We start from the raw sequence: 25,986 nt of genomic DNA on the forward strand, positions 1-25,986 counted from the left end.
CAAGCGGATACAGAGCATGTGTCACATGTGGACCTAGACTTAATGCACATCGGGTACCCTCACTCGAAAAGAAAATCGATGAAGGTCATCAAGTGCATCTGCCAAACAATCACAAGTTAACGTGATGGTTTTTTGGAAAGAAAGCCCCCGAGGATGTCTGCTCGAGCACGATTAGCGAAAAAGGAAACATGCGATGACGGTTTGCCCACGGGGATGAAGAGACTCTCTCTATGGTACGAGTTACCATATTGGACCAGACTCATGATCGATCACTTGATCAATTCAATGCACATATCCAAGAATGTGGGTAATCTGTTGTGGGACCATCTCATCGGCAAGAAAGATACTTGGGGGACAGAATTGGCCCTAGAAATGTGGATCATATGGAGCAATATTGGCCGCACACAGCACCCGATGGATCGATAAAACTCCCTAAAGCGCCATGGATTTTGATAGGAGGCCAAGAACGCAAAGTAAAAGAGATTTTGAGGATCGATTATAGGGATTTTTTGTGTGGATTTGTTTAGCGTGCAATGGTTCAAGATAAACACGGAGGGTCGCAATGCTAGAATGCGCCAAGGAGAGTCAGGTTTCCTTGAGGTGGATTCAACCAAAAAATGGACCCACCTCCGAGACACTTTCATTCTATCCGAGCATTGGGAACAATTAATTTTGTAAATATTTAACATCCAAATTTAGAGGGCAAGTGGTCTGGAAGCACTCATGTAAGTTATGTGGCTCTTGCAGGTGGTATTTCATTCTACAAAGTCTGCACCAAACTGGTGGTATGTCATAGAGGTAGCCCTCTCGTAGTGGACTGACATATGAGGGCTACCATGTGTCGATCATAGCAGCATCAATGGAGAAGATCGTAGAGGATACTGGTTCACTATAAGAGGAGTTGTCTATAACCACTAGCATTGCCGCGGAAAAACAAAGGAAAAAGGGGAGAGAAAAATTTGGGGAGGCGGCAATAACCACAGCTAAGGTTGTGGTAGTGGTTTCTCAGCAATAAGCATGGTAATAGTCGTGGTAATATACCCGTTGCTATTATAGCGTCAGTTGCCGCTTCTATTACCGCGCTTATTGCCGCTACACGCTAATTCAAAAATAAAGGTGCTCATTTGGGCCACCCAATTTTGGTGACCAAAACGAGCACCTTTATTTTCTACCTGCATAAAACAATGAAACATAGATTGTTTTTTGGAAGAGTATAAAAAATACCAATTGAATTTGATTTTACCTTAAGAATTTAAAATGCGGAAGATCAACTATTTTAAAAAGTTACAATAAAAAGTAAATAGTTGTATATACATTGTGCCACATTGGGACTTTACAAAAGTTTGGACAAAACATTTTTCTATCTAATCCTCCTCTATCTTGTCATCGTCCCCACCGACACGTATGTTGGATCACTTTAAGTCTACATAAATACAAACCAAATTAACACTACAAGAGGTACTTAATAGTAGCGATGCTCGTAGTGCGACGCTCAAACATGATAAACCACGGCGTCGCTATGAACGTCGCTATGTTACAAGTAACATAGCGACGCTCATAGCGACGCTGCCAAGGATAAAAAAGATAAATGAGAGCGTCCAAAAACTCAGATCTCAGATCTGAGTTTTCGGCGCACACTCAAGCAAGCAAGGTAACGCGCGCTCTCCCTCTGTCTCTTTTTCTTCTCCACACACACACACACACACACACACACACACACACACACACACACACACACACGAGGAGAGGAAGGAGAGCCAGGTATGCTCCTTCCCTCTCCTCACTCTCATGTTCCCTTCTCCTCTTTCTCTCTCCCTCTCTCCCTCACACACACACACACACACACACACACACATTGATTGTGTTTTTGAGAGAGAGAGAGAGAACAAGCATAAACAAAAAACGCACACACACATGCACACACATATTGAGAGAGGAAAAGAGAGAGAGAGGGCATGCATAAACCAAAAACACACACACACACATGCATAAACAAAGAATGTACACACACATTGAGAGAGGAAAAGAGAGAGAGAAAGAGAGAGAGAGAGAGAGAGAGAGAGAGAGAGAGAAGAAGAAGAAGAAGAAGAAGAAGAGAGTCTTAACATCGTAGGAAACTATCCCAAGATACCTTAAAAATCTAGTCGACAAGAGTTGAACTGTTATTCATGAGGGAAATGGCATAACCAATCCATCACACTTCGGTGATAGAAAAGTTATACCATTTTTCTCCTTTTTTTATTGGCGTGCATACACACCCACACCCACACCCACACCCGAGAAAAAGAGAGTTAACTTAACGTCGTAGGAAACTAATTAAAGAGACCTAAAGATCTAGCCGATGAGGAGTTGAACTCAAGACCTGTTATTCAAGAGGAAAATGGCATAACCAATCTACCACACTTGGGTGATATAAAGGTTATACCAGTTTTCTCTTTTTATTGGCACACACACACCCACACACACACACACACAAGAAGAAGAGAGTTTTAACGTCGTAGGAAACTATCCCAAAAGACGTTAAAGATTAGGTTAGATGTAGACCTACGTTAAATTAGATTTAGGTTTATTTAACTTAAATTAGATTAGATTTAGGTTTATTTACGTTAGATTTAGATTTACATTATATAAGATTAGATTTAGGTTTATTTACATTATTTACCTGTTATTGAAGAGGGAATTGGCATAACCAATCTACCACACTTGGGTGATAGAAAGGTTATACCATTTTCTTCTTTTTATCGTTTAAGATAAGGTTAGATTTAGATTTTCATGTAGGCGCAACTCGGAGAGCCGCCGACGCTTGTCAGAAATGGCGTGAAAATTTCTTGCACTCACAGCCTCGACAATCCATGCGCACCAACAATTCCACCTGCATGTTTGACTGCTGCTACCATACAATAAGCCGTCATGATCATCTAATGGAAGAGCAAATTGAGCCTACACAGAAATTAGTAATGCAAGATGACGATTCCAAGGGTCACACGCACACACACACACACCACATCCCGTCAAATCTAGAGTAAGAATTAAGTGCCTTGAGCAGACATCAGTTACATTGCAAGAATGGCGTATGTGCATGCTACAAACAAAGATCTACTGTGAAAAGATGTTAAGATACTGTGAAATGCTACAACTAGAGAAGAGGAAAAGGGGTTTTGTCCACTACATGCAGTATCATGTAGACGTGGGTGTGTATATTTCTTGTATCCACAAATATAGGCATTGACCAATAAAGACGAGATTATAACCTGGTGGTTCTGATCTCTGTGCACCTCTAGACTGAGGTGTGCGGGGATTGGACATGACTAGAGAATGTGAGGTAGTTTACAGTGTGAACACACACACACACACACACACACACACACACACACACACACACACACACACACACAGAGAGAGAGAGAGAGAGAGAGAGGAGACGAAGAATGCCAATAGAAGATTAAATTCTTTGTCCAGGTTATAAGATTTTTACCTTCATTATAAGTAGTGATGAGGATGTGGGGCCGTCCAACCGAAACACATATCTCTCAAGGAGGATCTTATGTCCTTATAATCATTGCAAGCATGATGTGCGACGGACAAGACGTGTTTCCTTGCAACACTTTCGTGAATTTGGCGAGTTCGATCCATCTATTATAGATCGAGTTGTTGCCAATTACAACTCGTCGGACTCTAACGCTTGCCAATAGGCAGCAATCTTGCAATCCAATAGACGTGTTCGCATGCGCTTTGGTCAAGCTGCATATGTGAGGCCACAAGATGTAGCCTCTGACAGCTCGGGGGATGATCATGTAGACCACATTCCCAACGAGGCAATATTTGTGCCCGAGATTGATGAAATGATGGAGACGATTCTGGATTCAGAAAGGCTTATCTATCATGATATGAAAAGTGAAGCTGATACGCCATTGTATAATGGAGCACGTGTGTCTAGATTGAAAGCGCTCCTGGTTCTTCTCAACATGCAGGTGAAGTTTGGATGGAGTGACACTAGCGTCACAACGCTTTTCAGGTGATCTATTACAATTAGGGTATACATGCAGGGCTTCAAACAAACGGATATAGAGCATGTGTCACATGCACGGCTTCAAACAAGCGGATAGAGAGCATGTGTCACATGTGAACATTCCAAAGCTACAAGCACCTTCAAGTTCTTGTACGATTCTCGGTTTTGAACAATTTTGCTCCGTTTTGTAAAAAATCTGGCTCTCTAAGTACCTTCCATGTTGTATAACGCTCTTTTGATTTTGCGCTCACATCTTGGGTAATCCATGGCCACATGCAGCTCCACCACCTGGTTTTTCGACTGCAAGATTTGATTGTGCTCTCTCTCTCTCTCTCTCTCTCTCTCTCTCTCTCTCTCTCTCTCTCTCTCTCTCTCTCTCTCTCTCCCTCTCTTTCGATTGAAAATTCAGAGTTATGCACTTGCCTCTTCCATCACTCAAGTTGAATAGAAGAAGAATGCTTTCTGTTGTTGCTAGCCTTTGAACATTCCAAAGCTACAAGCATCTTCAAGTCCTTGTTTTGAACAATTTTTCTACGTTTTGTAAAAACTCTGGCTCTCTAAGTATTTGCATCATTGCATCATTGCGTCATTGCGTCATTGTATTTAATGTTCTTTGCGTCCACTCCAGGTACATATGCTCTAGGTATGTTCTCACAAGCAGAGACGATGAGCACACCTCTCTCTCTCTCTATCTATCTATCTATCTCTCTCTCTCTCTCTATCTATCTACTTGTCCATGTTTTCTACTCTATTCATTCAATATTAAGTTTAAATGTTCATGTGTTTAATGCAGGTATGGATGATGAGGAGTTTCTTTCTTCTTTGTCAACCCAGCAGCGACAATGGTACGTGGAGCGTCATCGCTCTGGTGCACCATCGCGCGTTCCTACTCCATCTGCATCTCCCTCTGTTTCGGAGCATTCAGTATGCTCTGAAGCTTCGGTGTTTACGAGACAATATTCACACTCGTCTAGGCGCCGGCGCTCTAGTGGTGGCGGTGGCGGTTGTTTTGGGGATTCCGCCATCGATGCTTTGACACTATTTCGTGTTCAACAAGGCTCTTTACCCTCCCCTTCTTTGCTTGTCCCGACACCAGCCACGGCATCTGTTGAGATGTAGAGAGAAAGAGAGAGAGACGAGACAAGAGACACACCATATACGCTCCCAAAGACTGATTCATATTGAGGACAAGATACAAATATATAGGTGAGACCAAGTTGAGTAGAGTGAGCCATATATAGCTCCAACACCCCCACTCAAACAAATGTCTCTAGCTTTGGATGAAAAAACCCTTGGGGAGCTCAAGGGAAAAACCCAAGCCCCTATACAATGTGAAAATATGAACCAGCGATGATGATGTGAAAGTGAATTGTGCATCTATGTACAAATATTCAAGTGACTTAGAGATCACAATGTGCAAATGTGGAGTGTGCATAGTGCATGGTACCTAAAAGATTACAATGTCATATGTACAAAGCTATTACAATAGCAAAGAAGCTAATCTAGAAAGAGTGAGGTCGAAGCAACTCCAAGCTCCGAGCGCAAGAGGATGAAACATGATTCGTTGAGGCCTTTGGTCAAAATGTCTGCAATCATCTGGTCACTTGGACAGTGTTCAACCATAATGGTTCCTTTGCATACTTCATACCTTACATAATGATAATGGACAGCAATGTGCTTTGACTTATTATGTTGAACATAGTCTTTTGCAAGACTAATAGCACTTTGGTTGTCACACCGCAACGGTGTGCTAGAAAGAGGAGAGTGACCAATATCAACCAGCATTTGTCGAAGCCAAATCAGCTCACGAGCTACAAGTGATGCCGCAATATATTCTGACTCAGTCGTAGAAACTGCAACACAACGTTGTTTCTTGCTAGTCCAAGAAACAAGACAACCATTTATAAAGAAGCAATTTCCACTAGTAGATCGCATAGATAAATGTGAGCTTGCCCAGTCTGCATCTGTGTAACCCAAAAGAGAAAGAGATTGCATAGAATCCGATGTGAGTTGTCGTTGATAGACTAAACCAAAATCTGTAGTGCCTTTCAAGTATTTCAACACACGCTTTGCAGAAGACCAATGCTTAAGAGAAGGACATGCAAGATAATTAGCAGCAAACAGAATATCAGGATGAGTGTTCATGCCAACAAACTGAAGACATCCAATCAAGTTAGCATAAGGTTGATTTGTGACAATTTGACCGCCATTGTCAAAAGTGTTCTTCGTAGAGCTCGCAAGACAAGGTGTGTTGGCTGAATGTGCAGATTCCATACCAAATTTTTGAATAGTATCTGCAATAAACTTTGACTGTCGAAGGAATAAAATACCTTTTGTACGGTTCCGTTGGATTTGAATGCCAAGACACGAGTGAATCTCTCCAAGATCCACCATATCAAATGCAGAAGACAATAACTTTTTCACTTGCTGAAGAAATCCCAAATCATTGGAAACAAGGATGGTATCATCCACATAAAGAGCAAGAATCACAAAACTGCTACCTTGGCGTTTTATGTATAAGTTGGGGTCTGACGAGTAAGAGATGAATCCTTTAGAGGTGAGAAAAAGATCAAATTTTGTATACCAGGCTCGCGAAGCTTGTTTGAGACCATATAGTGCCTTATGGAGTTGAGCAACAAGGTCTTCTTTACCTGGAATAACAAACCCTTCTGGTTGTTCCATATAAATTTCCTCTTCCAAGTCACCATTAAGAAAAGCAGTTCGCACATCCATTTGATGAGCTTCTAAATCAAATTGAACAGCAAATGCCAATAAAACTCGAACACTTGTAATGCGAACAACTGGTGAAAAAGTCTCTTGATAATCAACACCAGCTACTTGGGAGTAACCTTTTGCAACTAAACGCGCCTTGAACTTGTTAAAAGATCCATCTGCTTTTACTTTTGTCTTATACACCCACTTACATTTAATAGCTGTATGACCAAGAGGTAATTCAGTTAGTATCCATGTACCTTTAGAGATAAGAGAATCGTACTCTGCTTCCATAGCCTCTTGCCATTGATCCTTTTGTGGTGAAGAGATAGCTTCATCATAAGTAATGGGATCTTCGGAAGTATAAAAAGCATTATCAGCAATATCGTCATCATAAACATGACATGAGCCATGTTCAAAATCAATAGGCAGATCAACAAAAATATCAATATCATCATTGGCAACATTCGGAATGAATGGTTGTGAAGAGGAAAGTTGCTCTATAGGAAGAGTTTCATCTTCTGAAAGAAATGGAAAAGCTTGAAGCAATGATTCAGTATCATCAGAATCATCCATGGACCATGAGCCTCCCATAAGCTGTTCGTTAAAAGTAGCATCACGATTCACAATTACTTTCTTGGAGGAAGGGTCATAGAATTTGTAGCCTTTGGAAGTGTCACAATATCCAATAAAAATAACTTTAAGACCAGGAGCATCAAGCTTTGTTCGTGTTTCTTTGGGAACATGAATATAAGCAATACATCCAAAGGTTCGAAAATGAGATACAGAAGGAATGTCACCTGTCCATGCTGTGATGGGTATCTTACCAGAGGGTGCAGTAGTAGGAAGATGATTCTGAATAAATACTGCTGTCAAATTAGCTTCAGCCCAAAAAACACGAGATAAGCCAGAATGAATCAGCATACATCTTACAGCATTGAGAATAGTGCGATTCTTTCGTTCAGCAACACCGTTCTGTTGAGGCGAATATGGAATAGTGTGTTCATGATGAATTCCACTGTCAGCACAGTAACTCACAAACTCTCGAGAAACATATTCACATCCATTGTCACTACGAAGCTTCTTAAGGCGACGACCAATTTGAAGTTTCGCAGCCTTATGGAATTTTTTGAAAACAGATAAGGCTTCAGATTTTTGTCTAAGTAGAAATACAGTCGTATACCTTGAGAAATCATCAATGAAAGTAACGAAGTAGCGATATTGTGATCTCGAAGAAGGTAGAGGTCTACATATATCAGTATGAACAAGATCCAATATGTCATGAGAATGATTTGTATTTGAAAGAGGAAAGGGTTTGCGATTGTGTTTTCCAAGAGCACAAAATTCACAAATTCCCATATGAGGATGGGCTTTAAGATCCATGCCATGAACAAGATCACGACGTTGAAGATCAAGGAGTTTTGAGAAATCAGCATGAACAAAACGGTGATGCCATACTTTGCAATCATGATCACCTGGAGTGGTGACAACATTTGCTACAACATCGTTGAGAGAGAGTTCAAACAAATTACCATTTCGAGGAGCAGTGGCTATAGTCTGTCCATCTTTCTCAATTCGGCATTTGGTATGATCAAATCCAACAAACAGACCAAGATCAACAAGTCTAGCAACTGAAAGAAGATTACGTTGAAGATCTGGTACCTGTAATACTCCTCGCAAAATTCGAGTGGAAGAAGATAAGGTACCAAGATATAAGTCTCCAATACCCTTTACTTGACAAGTAGTATCATCAGTAAGATAAACAACACATTGAACTGACAGTGGATGATAGTTATGGAGCCACTTAGACTGATATGTCATATTTTCTGTAGCACCAGATCGACAATAAAAAGTGATCCATTGCGTACATGAATTATTCTGTCTCGAGCAACTGAACATACGACGCAGCTTGTTTCTGGTACAATGTTGTTTCGATGTTCAGTAGCATATGCTCTATTCCGATCTGTGTCGAATCAACGCTTATAGCACATATGAGTGGGATAATTAGATCGTCCACAATATTCACAAGAAGAAGAAGAAGAGTCTCTAAATAAACGTGGTTGTTTTGTGGTAATATTGTGTTCTTCATCATATTGACGTGCCCAACAATCATCTTCAGTATGTCCATTTCTGTTGCAGTAAGAATATTGCTTATTAGGAAATTTGAGACGAGAGAAAATATTACCGCGACGGCCACCTCTGCGGTTTTCTCGTTGAAATGGACGCCTTCGAGCATAAAAATCCCGTTCTATCTGTTGTGACTCAGTCTCCTCGTGTGAAATCATAGTTGTATCATGACTAGCATTACAACGTTCTTGACGTTGAGAGTATTCAATTAAAGACATGCAAGCTTGGTCGAAATCAAGACCATCTTTATTAGAGAGAATAGTAGCAATGTTATCATAAGAAGAGTCCTTCACCGTATCAAGGAGAAGTGTAATCAGTTGCTTTTGTGGAACAGGATCACCGACAGCAGCAAGTTGATTAATAATAGATTTGAAAGATTCAATATGTCCCATCATGGCAATACCAACTTCATATTGTAACTTGTTAAGCAACCCTCTCAAATAAAGTATTTCTGTGACAGATTTCTTCTGAAAGTTTTCAATAAGGTACTTCCATACGTCGTGGGAAGTAGGCAGTTCGTACATATCAAGCAAAAGGGAATCAGTAAGAGCAGAAATAACATACCGACGAGCTGCTTTATCATGTCGTTGCCAATCCGTATAGGCAACATTCCAATCTTCAAATATAGGTCCTTCAGTGATAAGCACGTTATCATTATCCGTATCAACAGGCTGAGACGGACAAACACAATTTCCAAGAACAACATCGAAGAGTTCATCGCCTTCAAGAATTAACAACATCTTTGCTTTCCAGCCTGGAAAACCTTGACCTTGGAAAGGAGGAACAGAACGCTGGACAGAAGGAAAGCCGTTGACGAGAATATTCATAGCCATATCTTGTTGCGAGAAGACGTATAAGATAAGATCGCAGAATTTGCACACCATATATGGTGAAGGCCGCAATTGAGAATGAGAGAGATATGAGGACTGCGTTCTGCCAACGATAAACGTAAGAAGGATGCTCAAGGGACTTCCAAAGATGTGAGAGACGTCACCCAAAAAGGGCAGGGTAAAGGAGACGTTAATAATAAAAGAGTCCTCAAAATAGAGTGGCGTGATACGCAAGATTGACATCCACAATACGAATAGCAAAAAGCTAAATCTTCTCGAAAAAGTTAACGCCAAAATAAGAAAAACGATCGCAGACGCTTCACGAAGAAGTAGGACGAAGAAAGCTACGTCAAGCTCAATTGCAGTAAAAACAGCATAACTTTCTACTGCGAACTCCGATTGACGCAAACCTAAAACTCAAATCGAAGAGCTCGAGGAGACAAACAAGTTTTGGATGAAAAGTGCCATTGCGCTACGCTCGATTGCGCTTTTCCCGTTTCTCCAAATTTTGAGCAGAACAGCAAGAAAAATTGAGATGAAGTTCAGGGTGTCATCAACAAGAAAACGCAATCAACGATTAGATTGATTAGCAATAAACGTCACACAAAACACTAATCATATTCTTCTTAACACAAAACAACCACAATTAACAAGAATCAATGCTCAAAAATAAAATTTGTAGCAATTTTTGAATCTTACCTGCAAATCGCATACACATACTGTTTTGTCACCATGAATTGAATCGGCGCATGATCGTTACTGCTCTGATACCATGTTGAGATGTAGAGAGAAAGAGAGAGATAGAGAGACGAGACAAGAGACACACCATATACGCTCCCAAAGACTGATTCATATTGAGGACAAGATACAAATATATAGGTGAGACCAAGTTGAGTAGAGTGAGCCATATATAGCTCCAATAGCATCGCCATCGACACTCGGTTTTGCGTGGCTGACTGCCGTTCCCCACAGCTACACACCACTAGCTACGCCTCCAGGAGTCACTCCAGTGGACACTCCTCGCTTCGGGGCTCAAACTCCAGCCGAGACCCCTGGCGTCCGTACCCCCATTGACACGCAGCTAGAGACCCCTGCCGGGACACCCAGGTTCATGCGTCAGTAGCGAGAGGGCTTGCCTTACTCCATCGACTTCAACGACGGCATCATCTTGGATGATGAAGGGAAGAAGGTGATTTCACGCATGCACGGTCTTTGCTGTCAGGTGTTTAGACACTACATACTAAACACCTGGAGTGAAGTACCGAATGAATTAAAAGACAGAGTCATCAGCATGCTTCATGATGAGTTTCCCGTTCCAACACGGGATGATCGCTTCAATGAAGATGTGATGAAGGTTGGAATGCGCGAATACTGCAAGCATAAGTGTTGCGAAGCGTAAAAAGCAATCAAGCATGGGTGGAGCAGACCAGATTGGCTGGCCAAAGAAGATTGAAATAATGCGAAGAAAGCAGCGTGCGAGAATCTCGACAAGTGCAAGCAACAAAAGGAGGCAGCCAGAGCGCGAGTAGAGGCAGGGAGCTCGCACCACTTGGGGAGCAGCGGGTGGGCATCATTTGAGACCGATTTTATAAGTGTGTTCGTATCTATGTTTGATAGTTTAGGGTTTATGGGATTTTAAATTCTAGCATAATGGATTCTTAGTATGTTTTGACAGTGGTCGTTTACAGGACGTGATCCCACACCGTACAAGCGTGAGTACGCAGGTAGGAAGGGCTTAAACGCCCTTATAGACATCCTGAGTTCTCGCGGCGGCATGGTTAGTATTAGGGTTTATTCTTTTCTATTTATTGTATTGTTTAATAAACGTCGCTATATGTTTATACTTACAAAAGGCTATCTTATTTTATTTTATTTTCAGAATCCGACAGATACGCTGCTTGGACGCGATGAGACGTCTGATTAGATGACGTCAATTTAGCCATAGCTAGATAGCATTAGTTTCTTTTTGTCATAGCTTATGTATCATGACACGAGTTTTATACGTCTTTTTGAAAACCATGTATATTTTTTAAATAATGACAATGGTTTGTAACTATTACATTTGCAAAGATTAAGAATCAAGTGATTTTGCCTATGTGTACAATTGTCATTGATTTACTTTCATCAATTCACGCTTGTCAGTTTTGTATCTTTATTTTGCAAACAATACGTACTATGGATGATGGAGTTAATGATTATATTGTCTTGTGGGTGACTATTTTGGGTCTATATTTACCTTTGCACTTTTTTTCAAAGGTAAATAGACAAATAAAACATTCAATATGGTTGATGGGTGAATGCCCTACCACCAATTTTTTTTCCTCTCGAGCGTCGCTATGACCGTCACTATATAAGGCTCTGCAGCGTTGCTATTGATGGCTCTTCAGCGTCGCTATAATCGTCGCTATATAGCGACATATATAGCGACGCTTATAGCAACTCTCATAGCGATGTCCTCATATCAACGCTCATAGCGACGCCGAGGGTTATAAAAACCCAGTGTATTTCCGTCATTAAAAGCGTCACAAGAGCACACAACCTCTCATAGTGTAAACAATCATCAACAGTTCAAAATAATTGATACAAAATTACTTGTTTAAACTTATCGCTTGTAGTGGTCCAACCGGCGTATCAAATTACTCACGAGAGATGTGGTTGTTTTCAAAAAACCATTGCCAAGTATCAAATTCAGTATGTCCCTCCTGATACTAGACCATCTCTCTAGTTGGTCGAGAGAGAGTGATATTTTACTAAGTTAGCAATAACAATACCAAATCATCAACTACAATCTTTATAATCACCGATCATCGACTTTATAATTCAGTTAATCTTACATATTTTTCCTTCCAAGCTCCCTTGCCTCCTGAGCCATAGTGCGTGGGAGTTTGTCTTGCATGAGCCTCGCGTTGTTGTCTGTATGATGAGCCCATCGCAGCTTGATCGCTCTTCTCTTGAATTGCCCACTCGCACTCCGTATCTGCCATGTTGCCACCACGGTAACTCCTGTCTGGATCTGTGACCTGGTTGGTTGCTATGCGCCGCACACTAGATTGCTTGTTTTTTAGAAATATCTTTATGTAGCCCTCCAACCATTGTTGTGAAAAACGTTGATCGGGGGTGTTTGGAAATCTAGCTAACAGAGCGTCTTCAATGTACTGTGCATGATCGAGAAGTTGGTCTCTAAACTTTATAAAACAGTTCTTATATGTTGAATGTATAAGAATTTGTAGATGGCGTTGAAATGTTTTACCCTGTGTTGTGCCGAAGTCCACCTCCCCACCGGTAGTAGCGTCCATGAGTATCTCCCACGGATGCGTCAATATCCTCGTCCTTTGCGTCATGGGCTGCATGCTCTAAAAGTGGAGACTCTGTTCCCCCGCAACCTACAGAAACATGCAAAACCACAAGATCCACCACCGCTTCATCTCTCATAGTGCTTACTGCTCTAAGACAAGCGTCGACGCGCGTTGCTAGAGAAAGTTTGTCGATGATGTTCTGGCAAAGCAAGAGTAGAATGGAGTGGCGTAGGACCCTATGATGCCATGGGAGTGGGACCCTGTGATGCAATGGGAGTAGGACCCTGCGATGCAAGGGGAGTAGGACCCTAGGTGGATGGAATAGGAGTAGGATGATAGGAAGGGAGAGTAGAGGGAGGTGCCGTCAGTGCAAGGCTCTGTAGGTAAGGAGTCCCTCCCTGACTCCCCCATGGTGTAGTCTGCGGAGAAATATCGTAGGTCGCAAGCTGCTGTGGTGTGTAGCTGCCAAACAAATCCTCCATCGAACAGAGGTACTGCTCTTGTAAAGAGATAGCCCGCTGTAGGACTGGATCTACGACCGGTGGAGGAATCTCAAAAGGGTAGGTGTAGGATGGTTATGCCTGCAAATAACAAAAATAAACCTATGATACTCATGGTTTATGTTTAACTACGTCGAAACATTCTTTATTTCTTTGCTTGTTCTCACTGACTGAAGACTCGGGTCCACTGGAGGTCATGTCCCCCCCGGGTGGGAGCCCACCAGGAATGTGAACCAGCTAAAAAAAGAGCCAGCTGGCTACTCCTCACCAGTTGGTCTCTCATCTGACATCTACATTACAAAGAGCAATATAAGATGAAGCTTTTCACCCTACTCACTCATCTATAAATATGTACACAAGTATATTAGCACCCAAACACGTAGATACATATACATACTGGTAGACTTAAGTAGAGGCTAATAATGCCAAAGGTCACCTGCACCTCTTTAGATATCATCGCAGTCTCAGCCGTGGTAAAACCAAAGGTACATTGCGGTAATCCATGCATAAGTAGACAATGACCACAATGCCATGATTAAAACAGGACTATACCCAAGAGGAAGCGTCTAACCTTCGGGTGCTATGCCACTACAAGAAGTACTTCACACTAGTGACGCTCGTAGTGCGACGTTTAAAAGTGAAAATCCACGGTGTCGCTACGGGTGTTGCTAGTTTATTTGTAACTTAGCGACGCCCAAAGCGACGCCGATAGGGGTGAAAAATAAATCAAGAGTGCCCGAAAACTTAGATCTCACATCTAAGTTTTCGGCGCTCAAGCAAGCAAAGGTAACCCGCGCTCTCCCTCTCTCTATCTTTCTTCTCCACACACACACACACACACACATACACAAGGAGAGGAAGGAGAGCCATGTATGCTCCTTCCCTCTCCTCTCTCTCAGGTTCCCTTCCCCTCTTTCTCTCTCTCCCCCCCTCTCTCTCTCACACACACACGCGCACACACATTGTGTTTTTGAGAGAGAGAGAGAGAGAGAGAGAGAGAGAGAGCACATGCATAAACAAAATACACACACACACATGCATAAACAAAAAATGCATACATACACAAATTTCGAGAGGAAAAGAGAGATCGGAGAGAGAGAGAGAGAGAGAGAGAGAGAGAGAGAGAGAGAGAGAGAGAGAGAGAGAGAGAGAGAGAAAAAGAGAGAAGAAGAAGAAGAGAGTTTTAACGTCGTAGGAAACTATCCCAAGAGACCTTAAAGATCTAGCCGACAAGGAGTTGGACTGAAGACCTGTTATTCAAGAGGGAAATGGCATAACCAATCTACCACACTTGGGTAATTATAAAGGTTATACCATTTTCTTCTTTTTATTGGCACACACACACCCACACCCACACACACACACACCCGAGAAGAAGAGACTATTAACATCGTAGGAAACTATCCCCAAGAGACCTTAAAGATCTAGCCGACGAGGAGTTGAACTCAAGACCTGTTATTAATCTACCACACTTGGGTGATAGAAAGGTTATACCATTTTTCTCTTTTTATCGGCACACACACACACACCCACACACACACACACCCGAGAAAAAGATAGTTTTAACGTTGTAGGAAACTATACCAAGAGACCTTAAAGATCTAGCCGACGAGGAGTTGAACTCAAGATCTGTTGAACAAAGAGAAAGAGAGAGAGAATAAAAAACCAAAGAGAGAGAGGGGGGGAGAAGACGAAAGAGAGAGGTAAGGAGAGAAAACAAAGAGAGAAAGAGATTATGTTAAAATTTAAATTAGATTTGGTTAGATTATTTGAAATTTATGTTTATGTTGAGTTTAACACTAAGTTGGTAATGGGACACTTTTATGTCCTGTTAAGTGACCATTTTCCTTGAATTATGTCAAGAGTTTCAAAATGGATTTTGAGGTGCTATCTATCTAGAAAGTTGTCTCATGAGCTGAAGAAAACTCACCATTTTTTGGAATATCAATTCCATCTTTAACATTGTCCTTGCACAACATTTCACAACCTAAACTGTGTGAAAAAACGGGTCCTAATTTTTGGCTTTTTTCAACTTTTTGCAACTATACCACTCTAGAATTCATGTTTGTGAGGTCTATAATGCTAGAGAACTATCTTTAGTAGTCCTCAACATGTCTTGATGCTTTTAGGGAGAAATAAATATTAAAGTTGTAAGTTATGACCAAATTACAAAAATTGTCAAATCCTATTTTTTAGCCAATTTTAGCTCTTCTATGATTTTTTTGGTGGATGTTATGATATCCAAATACATTTTTTATTTTCTATGTCGCATATTGTAACATAAAGCTAACATTCCTTGAGTTTTGGGGCACCTAATATCCTATTTTGCATAGTACACAACGATGGTTGATTTTTTCAATTATAGAAGAAAACGAAAAATTCTTGTATATCAAGTATAGCTTTTTCAATATTGTTAGTTTCTTGTGACAACTACATGCATTTTGTAGGTAGTAACCATATCTAGTCATAAGGATCAAATTTGGCTAGATATTGAATAGTTTCTATGGGATTCTACAACTCATAATGTTGAACCCAGTTTTTTCATGTTTGCTGTATTTAAGACTTCATCTTTGTCCCCAAGATGTATTATTCTTTTGACATGCTACATGGCTCCTTATGAACATAAAGGACAATAGAAAACTAATAAAATATTCATATATTATTTGTATTGAGCGTGGCTATAGAAACTTTGATGATATGTTTGCAGAATGGATAAAATTCAACTTTTTTGTACCTATTTATTTTGGCAAAACAACAAATAGTGAGTGAGAAGCAATCATATGTTCTGATCACCAACACATTGAAGTTAACTAGGGAATTTATCTCAAGTCCTACAAAAATCCCTAATCTTATTTTTATGCAACAAAACGGAAGAAATGACTGTTTTGATGAAAATGCACTGGTCCATCAATTTTGGAGGCTTGGTGTGACCAAAAGATAAGAAATTTTACAAGTTTCTTATTTTTTCCATGTGTAGTAGGCCTTGAACTATAACCTCATGAAAGGATTTTACAAAATGACTAAATCTACTATTGTTTTGGAGGTTTTTTTCAAAACCCTGAAAGGACACTTTTATGTCCTGTTAGGTTACCAGCCTAGTGTAGATTAGGTTAGACTTAGATTTATGTTAGATTAGATTTAGGCTTATTTAGGTTATATTAGATTAGATTTAGTTTTATTTTGAGTTAGATTTACGTTAGATTAGATTTAGGTTTATTTACACTACATTTAGATTTACGTTAGATTATATTAAATTTAGGTTTATTTTGAGTTTAAGATTAAATCAGATCTAGATTTATGTTCGATGGACCATGCAGACTAGCAATTCCACCTGCATGTTCGACAACTGCTACTGCGCGCGCGCACACACACACACACACACACACACACAGAGAGAGAGCGAGAGCGCGCGTGCGAGAGCAAACGACGAATTTGAAATTTAAAATCGTGTTATGAAGTGAGGCCCATTCACATCTACGCAGCTAGTAGCCCCATTGGTATGACTATTACCCTTCAATGGAGCGAATGACCACATGTTCAATTAGGTTAGATTTAAGATTAGATTTTGGATTGAGTTTTTATATTAGAGTCTACCTTCAAGATTACGGTAAAAAAATTAGAGTTAGACGAACGGTGATCCCTCTCTTCCTCTCTAAGGATGCGACCTTAAGCTGGAAAGATTTGAACGGCATGATACTCAGATTGGAGTCCAACATGTAATGTGTTAAGTAATCCCTCGAACAAAGATCTACTATGAAAAGATGTTAAGATGCTGTGAAATGCTACAGCTAGAGAAGAGGCAAAGGGGTTTGGTCCACTACATGCACTATCATGTAGACGTGGGTGTGTAGATTTCTTGTACCCACAAATATAAGCATTGATCAATAATGACGAGATTATAACCCGATGGTTCTGATCTCCGTGCACCTCTAGATTGAGGTGTGTGGGGAATGGACATGACTAGAGAATGTGAGGTAGTTTACAGTGTGAACAAAGAGAGAGAGAGAGAGAGAGAGAGAGAGAGAGAGAGATAAAAAACGGAGAATGCCAATAGAAGATTAAATTTTTTCTCCAGGTTATAAGGTTTCTACCCTTATTATGAGTAGTGACAAGGATACGGGGCCGTCCAACCGAAACACCTATCTCTCAACGAGGATCTTATGTCCTTGTAATCAATGCAAGCATGCTGTACGACATACAAGATGCGTTTCTTTGCAGCACGTGCGTGAATTTGGTGCGTTCGATCCATCTATTATAGATCGAGTTGTCGCCAATTATAACTCGTCGAACTCTGACGCTGGCCAATAGGCAGTAATCTTGCAACCCAATAGACACATTCGCATGCACTTTGGTCAAGCAGCATATGTGACGCCACAAGATGTAGCCTCTGACAGCTCGGGGGATGATCATGCAGACCACATTCCCAATGAGGCAATGTTTGAGCCCAAGATTGATGAAATAATCGAGAAGATCATGGATTTAGAAAGGCTTATCTATGGTGATATGAAAAGTGAAGCCGATACACCATTGTATGATGGAGCACGTGTGTCTAGGTTGAAGGCGCTCTTGGTTCTTCTCAACATGCAGACAAAGTTTGGATGGAATGAAACTAGCGTCACAACACTTTTCAGTGATCTATTACAATGTGTTTACTTTAATAAAAAACTCTAGATGTATAATGATCTGATAGATGTTTACACAATTGTACCGTATTTAAATTTCTTTTGTTGTGTAGACTGCTCAAAAAGCACATACTATCAGCTGATAATGTGATGCCAAATTCCAGAGAGGAAGCAACAAAGATTTTGCAAAACTTGGGGATGGATTACAATTCGATCCACGCTTGTCCTAACAACTACATTCTTTTCAGAGTGGAATACATAGACATGGAGAAGTGTCCGAAATGTGATTCCGAGAGATATTGACTAGATCTCCACGGAACAAAAATTCCAAAAAAAATCCTCGCATCAAGCATTTCTTCGATTGTAAATCCATGGCCTCCCTAGCATCATGGCATGAGGAGAATATATCTTTGGATGGTATTCTACAGATTTCTGCAAATTGCACAGCCCGGAAACATATAGATGAAACATGGTCGGCCAGGGAAGCTCAAAATTTGCACCTAGGCCTGGCTATGGATGGCGTAAATCCATTTGGTCAGAGATCAACATCTTACAGTGTATGGCCCGTTGTGATCGTGAACTACAACAATCCCCCGTGGTTGACTACGAAGAAGGGACACCTATGGCTAAGCTTGATTGTGCCGGGACGGTATAAAGTGAAGAATATGGATGTGTATGTTCATCCACTATTGGAAGAGCTACAATAATTGTGGATTGACATAGAAGTGGTGGATATGAGCCGACACACAGGTCGACGGAATGCTTTGATCAGAGTCATTCTAATGTGGACCATGCATGACTATCTCGGACTAATAGAATGCTCAGGTGATTTACACTTAAACTCAAACACTGTAAATCTTGGTTTTTCTCAAGATTATCTATTATCATGTGTATACATACAGGGCTTCAAACAAGCGGATACAGAGCATGTGTCACATGTGGAACTAAACTAAATGCACGTCGGGCACCCTCATTGAAGAAGCAAATCTATGAAGGTCATCAAGCGTATTTTCCAGAGAATCATGTTACATGATAGCTTTTTGGGAAGAGAGCCACCGAGGATGTCTCCACAAGCATGGTTAGAGCAGAAGGAGATGTGTGATGACGGTTTGCCCCCAGGGATGAAGTGACTCTCTCTATGGTACGAGTTATGATATTGGCCCCGACTCATGATCAATCACTTGCTCGATCCAATGCACATATTCAAGAATGTGGGTAATTTGCTATGGGACCATCTGACCGGCAAGAAAGATACTTTGGGAGCCAGGGTTGACCTTAGAAATGTGGATTGTATGGAGCAATATTGTATGTAGACAGCATCCGATGGATCACTAAAACTCCCTAAAGCGCCATGGATTTTAACAGGAGCCCAAGAACGCAAAGTAAAAGAGACCATTCGATCTTTGGGGACCCCCACTAGCATAATGCACTCGCTTCAAATGTGTTTTACTAAAGAAGGAAAGCTTATCGGTTTGAAGTCACACGACTGGCATAAAATGTGTCAGGTATGTTCATAGTGGAATATATCATAGTGGGAATTGTGTAACAAATTTGTGTCTGGACTTTAATATCATTGCTGCACGTGTTTTGTAGTTTATTTTACCGGTGGCATTGAGGGATGTTTGTCTCTTGACTTCCGTAACACAATCTACAAACTTGCGAAGTTGGTGCAATGGATCTCATAAAAGGAGACCAACGTAGACTCCATACATTCACCAAACTAAACACTGCGAAGGTTCTGTGCATGTTTGAGAAACACTTTCCTACTACCATGCTAACCATTCAGGTGCATCTTCTTGTTCACATAGTTGATGAGGTGGAAATAATTGGCACAGTACATTCCAGATGGATGTTCTTTTTGGAACATTTCATGAAAACACTAAAGGGATATGTGCATCAGAAGACACATCCGGAGGGTAGCATGGTGGAAGGTTGGCTGGTATTAGAGTCCCTAGTGTACATTGGAGACTCGCTAGACGGATTTGATAAAGCCTGAGACATGGTATGGCGAACCATAGATGATGAGTGCATTTCTAGGATTGTCATGTGAAATCTCGGTGTTGAGAAGAAGATGATGGGAGATCTAGAGGCTAAAATCAACCCAGTTTGCATGCTTCACAATCCAGTGATGCAAAAGTGGACTTCCAAATATGAGGATGCAAAGCAAGAGCAACAAAGGGTACGAATCGAGTGGAGACGGGGAAGACGACCACCAATGCACTATCCCACGGGTCTAGAGAGCCTACCAACATTCATGAGCTTAAGATGGTTGCACAAACAATTGAAAAGCGTACAACAATGCGGTGAAGAAGTGACTGAGGAGGAGTGGGAGTACTCTCGGGGTTGCGCGACCAAGATAAGTTTGCAATGTATTACTAGTGACTTTCTAGATTTTCGAACGGCCACTCATAATCTTTGTTGGTTGTAGTATAATTCATACACAGTAGCATGGTGTAAAGGTCAACATTTTAGGGTGGAACGGATCGACAAAAAGCGTTTTACTCAAGATTGTGGAATCATGGTAAAATTTGAATAGTCTAGTCGACGACGGTCCTCTGATGCAGATCCTGTGGTGGTAGAACTCACTTACTTTGGCACGCTACAAGAGATTTTGAGGATCGATTATAGAGGTTTTTTTGTCAACTTGTTTGATGTGCAATGGTTCAAGATAATCATGGAGGGTCGCAATGCTACAGTGCGTAGAGGAGAGTCTGGTTTTCTTGAGGTGGATTCAACTAAGACATGGAATGACCTAAGAGACACTTTCGTACTACCCGAGCATTGTGAACAAGTAAGTATGTAAATAGTTAACATCCAATTTCAGAAGCTATGTGCTTGGAAGCTCTCATGTAAGTTATGTGGCTTTGGCAGGTGATATTTCATCCTACAAAGTCTGCATCAAACTGGTGGTACGTCATAGAGGTAGCCCCTCATAGTGCACGGACGTATGAAGGCTACCATGTGCCAATCACAGCGGCATCAATGGAGGAGATCAGAGAAGATGCTCAGTCAGAAGCCGCTGAGGTGGTTCCAGACGAGCATCAAGCAGCTACTCTCTATGAGGTGCATGCAAAGGATCTAAAAAATGAAACGGAGGACATCTGTTTAAATGGAGAGCTATATATAGATATAAGAATTTATGCTGAGCTTTGCGAGGATGAGAGAGAGACCTATTAAAGCCATAAATATTGTATTTGAACAATTTAGCTCCATTTTATAATGTATATTGTACTCACGTGGTTTCTTGTCCATTTCTGTCTATATACGTCATTTTATTTAATGGTCTTTGTGTCCACTCTAGGTACGTATGCTCTAGCTATGTTCTCACAAGCAGGGACGAGAAGCACTCCGCTCTGAGTGGGATGGAGGCTAAAGCTGCAATCGCAAAGCTGGTCTGCTCAATATAGATGCTACTCATTCCATCGCTAGATCTAGTTGATCTAGTGCAAGAGACACTACGAAGCACTACTACTACTTCTCAGCGTCTCTTTCACCCGATCAATTGGATTTAGTGGTGGGGCAGCCAACTTCTATGAGCAGACCTTCGCGATGCATCTTCAGTCTCTATCGCACCTGGAGCGCAATGCTTTTACAAATTCCTAGAAATTCAACGAAATCTCTCTACACAAGAATCCCTCTCCCTTTATGAGTTCCCTCTCTCTCTTTCCCTCTCTCTCTCTACTTGTCCATGTTTTTTTGTCCATTCATTCAATATTAAGTTTAAATGTTTGTGTGTTTAACGCAGGTATGTAGTTTCTTTCTTCTTTGTCACCCGAGCAGAGGCACTGGTACGTGGAGCATCATCGCTCTAGCGCACCATCACGCATTCCTACTCCTTTAGCGTCTCCCTCTGTTCGACGAGGTTCTTTACCCTCCCCTTCTTTTCCCGCCCCCACAGCAGCCACGGCATCGCCATCTACACCAGGTTTTGCGCAGCTGGCGATCGTTCCTAGCGGCTACACACCACTAGCTACTCCTCCAGGTGTCACTCGAGTCAACAATTGTCGCTTTGGGACCCAGACTCTAGTGGAGACACCTGACGTCCGTACCCCCATCGACACGCCGCTAGAGACCCTGCCGAGACACCTAGGTTCATGCGTCACCGGTGAGAGGGCTTGCCTTAAAGAAGGTGATCTCGCGCATGCATGGTCTTTGCTCTCAGGTGTTTAGACCCTACATACTAAACACCTGGAGTGAAGTACCACGTGATTTAAAAGATAGATTCATCAGCATGCTGCATGACGAGTTTCCTATTCCAACACGGGATGATCGCTTCAATGAAGACCTGATGAAGGCTCGAATGCGCGAATACTGCAAGCACAAGCATTCCAAAGTGCAAAAAGAAATTAAGCATGGGTGGAACAGACCAGATTGGCTAGCCAAAGAAGATTGAAAGAATGCAAAGAAAGCACAGTGCGAGAATTTCGACAAGTGGAAGCAACAGAAGGAGGCAGCCAGAGCGCGAGTAGAGGTAGGAAGCTTGCACCACTTGGGAGTGGCGAGTGGGAATCATTTGAGGCCGATTTTATAAGTGTTTTTGCATTTCTCTTCAGGTTTGATAGTTTAGGGTTTAGGGGTTTTGAAATTCTAACATAATGGGCTCTTTTTATGTTTTGACAGTGGTCGATGACAGGATGTGACCCCACAGTGTACAAGTGCGAGTACACAGGCAAAAAGGACTTAATTTAAACACCCTGATGGACATTCTGAGTTCTCACGATGGCATGGTTAGTATTAGGGTTTACTCTTTTCTATTTGTTGTATTCTTTATAAATTATATGTTTATACTTACAAAAAACTATCTTATTGTTTTTTTTTTGCAAAATCCAACAAATACGCTGCTTGGACGCGATGAGACGTTTGATTAGACGACATCAGTCTAGCCGTAGCTAGGTAGCATTAGTTTCCTTTTGTCATAGCATATGTATCATGAGATGACGTTTATATGTCTTTATGAAAACTATTTACATTTTTTCAATAATGACAATGGTGTTGTAACTATTACATTTGCAAAGATTAACACTCGAGTGATTTTGCCTATGATGTGTACAATTGTGATTGATTTACTTTCATCAATTTACTTTTGTTAGTTTTGTATCTTTATTCTGCAAACAATACTATGGATGATGGAGTTAATGGTTATATTGTCTTGTGGGTGACACTTTGGGTCTAATCTAAGCTTGCACTTTCTTTCAAAGGTGAATCTTGGCTTATCTTGGATTCATTTATAAACTCAATCATTGAAACATTTAATATGGTTGATAGGTGGCAGGGTATTCCATGCCCTACCACCAAAAAAAAAATCTCTCGAGCGTCGTTATGACCGTCGCTATATAAAGCTCTGCAGCATCACTATAAACGTCGCTATAAGTGTCCTGTAAACATTGCTATGATTGTCGTTATAGGCGTTGCTATATAGCGACGGCTATAGAAACACATATAGCAACCATTATAGCGATGCCCGTAGCGACGTTCCTGTATCACGCTGTTAGTGATGGTCTTAGCGTCACTGGGGAGTATAAAAACCCAATGTATTTTTGCCGCTAACAGCATCACAAGTGCACACAACCTCTTATAGTGTGCTCCAGTACTTAGTGCCTACACACATGCATAAACAAATACATATGTACACACATATATATGTTATGGCTGTAAATGTAGCCATCGTTTTGTGTTGGCTGCACCTACATTCAACGTTTAAGTGATCAATTGATCGTAACATTAAAATTCTAATGTAATGCAACAAGTAACTATCTCTCTCTCTTTTCCTCTTTCCCTAAGTCTCTCTATTCCTCTCTTTCCCGTGTATATCACCTCTCTCTCTCTCTCTCTCTCTCTCTCTCTCTCTCTCCCCCTCTTTCTATCTCTTCCCCTCTCCCTCTTTCTCGCTTTCTCCCTCTTTCCCCTCTTTTTCTCTCTCCCTATCTCTCTCTCTTTCCCTCTTTCCCTATGGATCTCTATTCCTCTCTTTCCATCTCTCTATTTAATCTCTCTCTCTCTCTCTCTCTCTCTCTCTCTCTTTCCCTATCTATCTCTCTTTCCCTCTATATCCCTCTTTCTCTCTCTCTCTCTCTCTCTCTCTCTCTCTCTCTCTCTCTCTCTCTCTCTCTCTCTCTCTCTCTCTCTCTTCTCTCCTCTCTCTCTCTCTCTCTCACTCTCTCTCTCTCTCTCTCTCTCTCTCTCTCTCTCTCTCTCTCTCTCTCTCTAGTTTTCTCTCTCCCTCTCTCTCTCTCTCTCTCTCTCTCTCTCTCTCTCTCTCTCTCTCCCTCCCTCTTTCCTTCTCTCTATGTCTCCCTCTTTCCTATCTCTTTTTCTCTTTTCTCTCTCTCTTTCTCCCTATCTCTCCCTATCCCTCTTTCTCTCCATATTTCTCTCTATCTCTCTCCCTCTCTTTCTCTCTATCTCTCCCTCTCTCTCTCTCTCTCTCTCTCTCTCTCTCTCTCTCTCTCTCTCTCTCTCTATCCCTATCCCTCTCTTTTCCTCTCTCTCTCTCTCTCTCTCTCTCTCTCTCTCTCTCTCTCTCTCTCTCGCATTCCCTCTCTTTCTCTCTCTATCTCTCTCTCTCTCTCTCTCTCTCTCTATATATATATATATATATATATATATCCCTCATCCTCTCTTTCTCTCATTCTCTCTTTATCTCTCTCTCTCTCTCTCTCTCTCTCTCTCCCCCCATTTATCTCCCTCTCATTAATTCTCTCCCTCTTTCTCTCTTTCTCTCTCTCTCTGTCCATTTATCTCCCTCTCATTAATCATCTCTCTTTATATCTCTCTCTGCATTTATCTCCCTGTCATTAATTATCTCTCTCTTTATCTACCTCTATCCCTCTTTTCACTCTCTTTATCTATCTATCTCTCCCTCTCTATCTATTTCCCTTCTCCTCTATATCTATTTCCCTTCTCCTCTCTCTCTATTTATCCTCCTCCATTTATCTACCTCTCTTTAAATTTATCTTTGTGTGTGTGTGTGTGTGTGTGTGTGTATCTCTCTCTCTCTCTCTCTCTCTCTCTCTCTCTCTCTCTCTCTCTCTCTCTCTATTTCTATCTAACATTTCTATCTAGCATTCTATCCAAACAGCCTAGCAAAGCAACCATTTCAAACAAGTCGTGCAAAGAAACCATTTCCAAATGAACGAGGTATGTTATGGATTCTCTATATTCTCTATTTTTTTTGTATTTATGTGTGTGTGTGTGTGTGTGTGTGTGTGTGTAGTAGAAGACAAAAAGGAAAGAGGGGAGATGTGCTCTGTTGGTGTCACAAACGGGAGCGCATAACAATATAAAATATGCTCGGATAAATAAAATTTGTCACTTAATATTGAAGCCAAAGAATATAGAGAGAAATAGATAGAGAGAGAGAGTGAGATTGTAATTACCTCTATTTTTGTAGCACGGTTGAGCTTCAATTAGGTTGATCTTCCAAAGACGATGGCCAAAACCCCCCTTCGACGAAACTTGGACAAAACCCTCTTCGACGAAACTTGGGAAGCTTGCACAAGGAGAGAGGAAAGGGAGAGGGGGGGTGGGGAGGGGAGGGGGGGAAGCTTGGGAGAAATCGCGTAGAGAAACAACACAGAGTAGGTAGCAAAAATGCGGCATACTCTGTTTCTTACCTTTTTTAGGCGCCAATTATTACCGCGACTATTACCGCACTCATCACAGCGTCAATTACCACCTCTATTACAGCGGCAGGTCATTTCAAATGGATACATGCAAATCCGAGGTTCCAAGGGGGGTGGGGGACGGGTACAAACCACCCCCTCTAACCTTAGCTATACATTATTTCATTTTTTAACCATTTGAGTTTTTTTATGAAGATTTTTATTTTTTTATGGATACTTTATTTTTTAGTACTTTTAAATCTTTATTAATTGCATATTTTAAGTTCTC

General features: G+C 41.2%; 1 protein-coding gene across 1 annotated transcript; it reads left to right on the plus strand.

Annotated features, from left to right (window-relative positions):
- The first annotated feature begins 570 nt into the window (after positions 1-570).
- Positions 571-11,602, plus strand: LOC147441971 (uncharacterized). The gene is made up of 5 exons (XM_086529315.1): positions 571-659; positions 741-798; positions 11,186-11,272; positions 11,354-11,455; positions 11,558-11,602. Exons 1-5 carry the CDS (start codon positions 571-573, stop codon positions 11,600-11,602), a joined length of 381 nt encoding a protein of 126 aa, XP_086385441.1.
- Positions 11,603-25,986: the final 14,384 nt, after the last annotated feature.

This window comes from Adiantum capillus-veneris, chromosome 14 (genome assembly GCF_014529385.1).
Source record: "Adiantum capillus-veneris isolate H3 chromosome 14, ASM1452938v2, whole genome shotgun sequence".
Classification (NCBI taxonomy): domain Eukaryota; kingdom Viridiplantae; phylum Streptophyta; class Polypodiopsida; order Polypodiales; family Pteridaceae; genus Adiantum; species Adiantum capillus-veneris.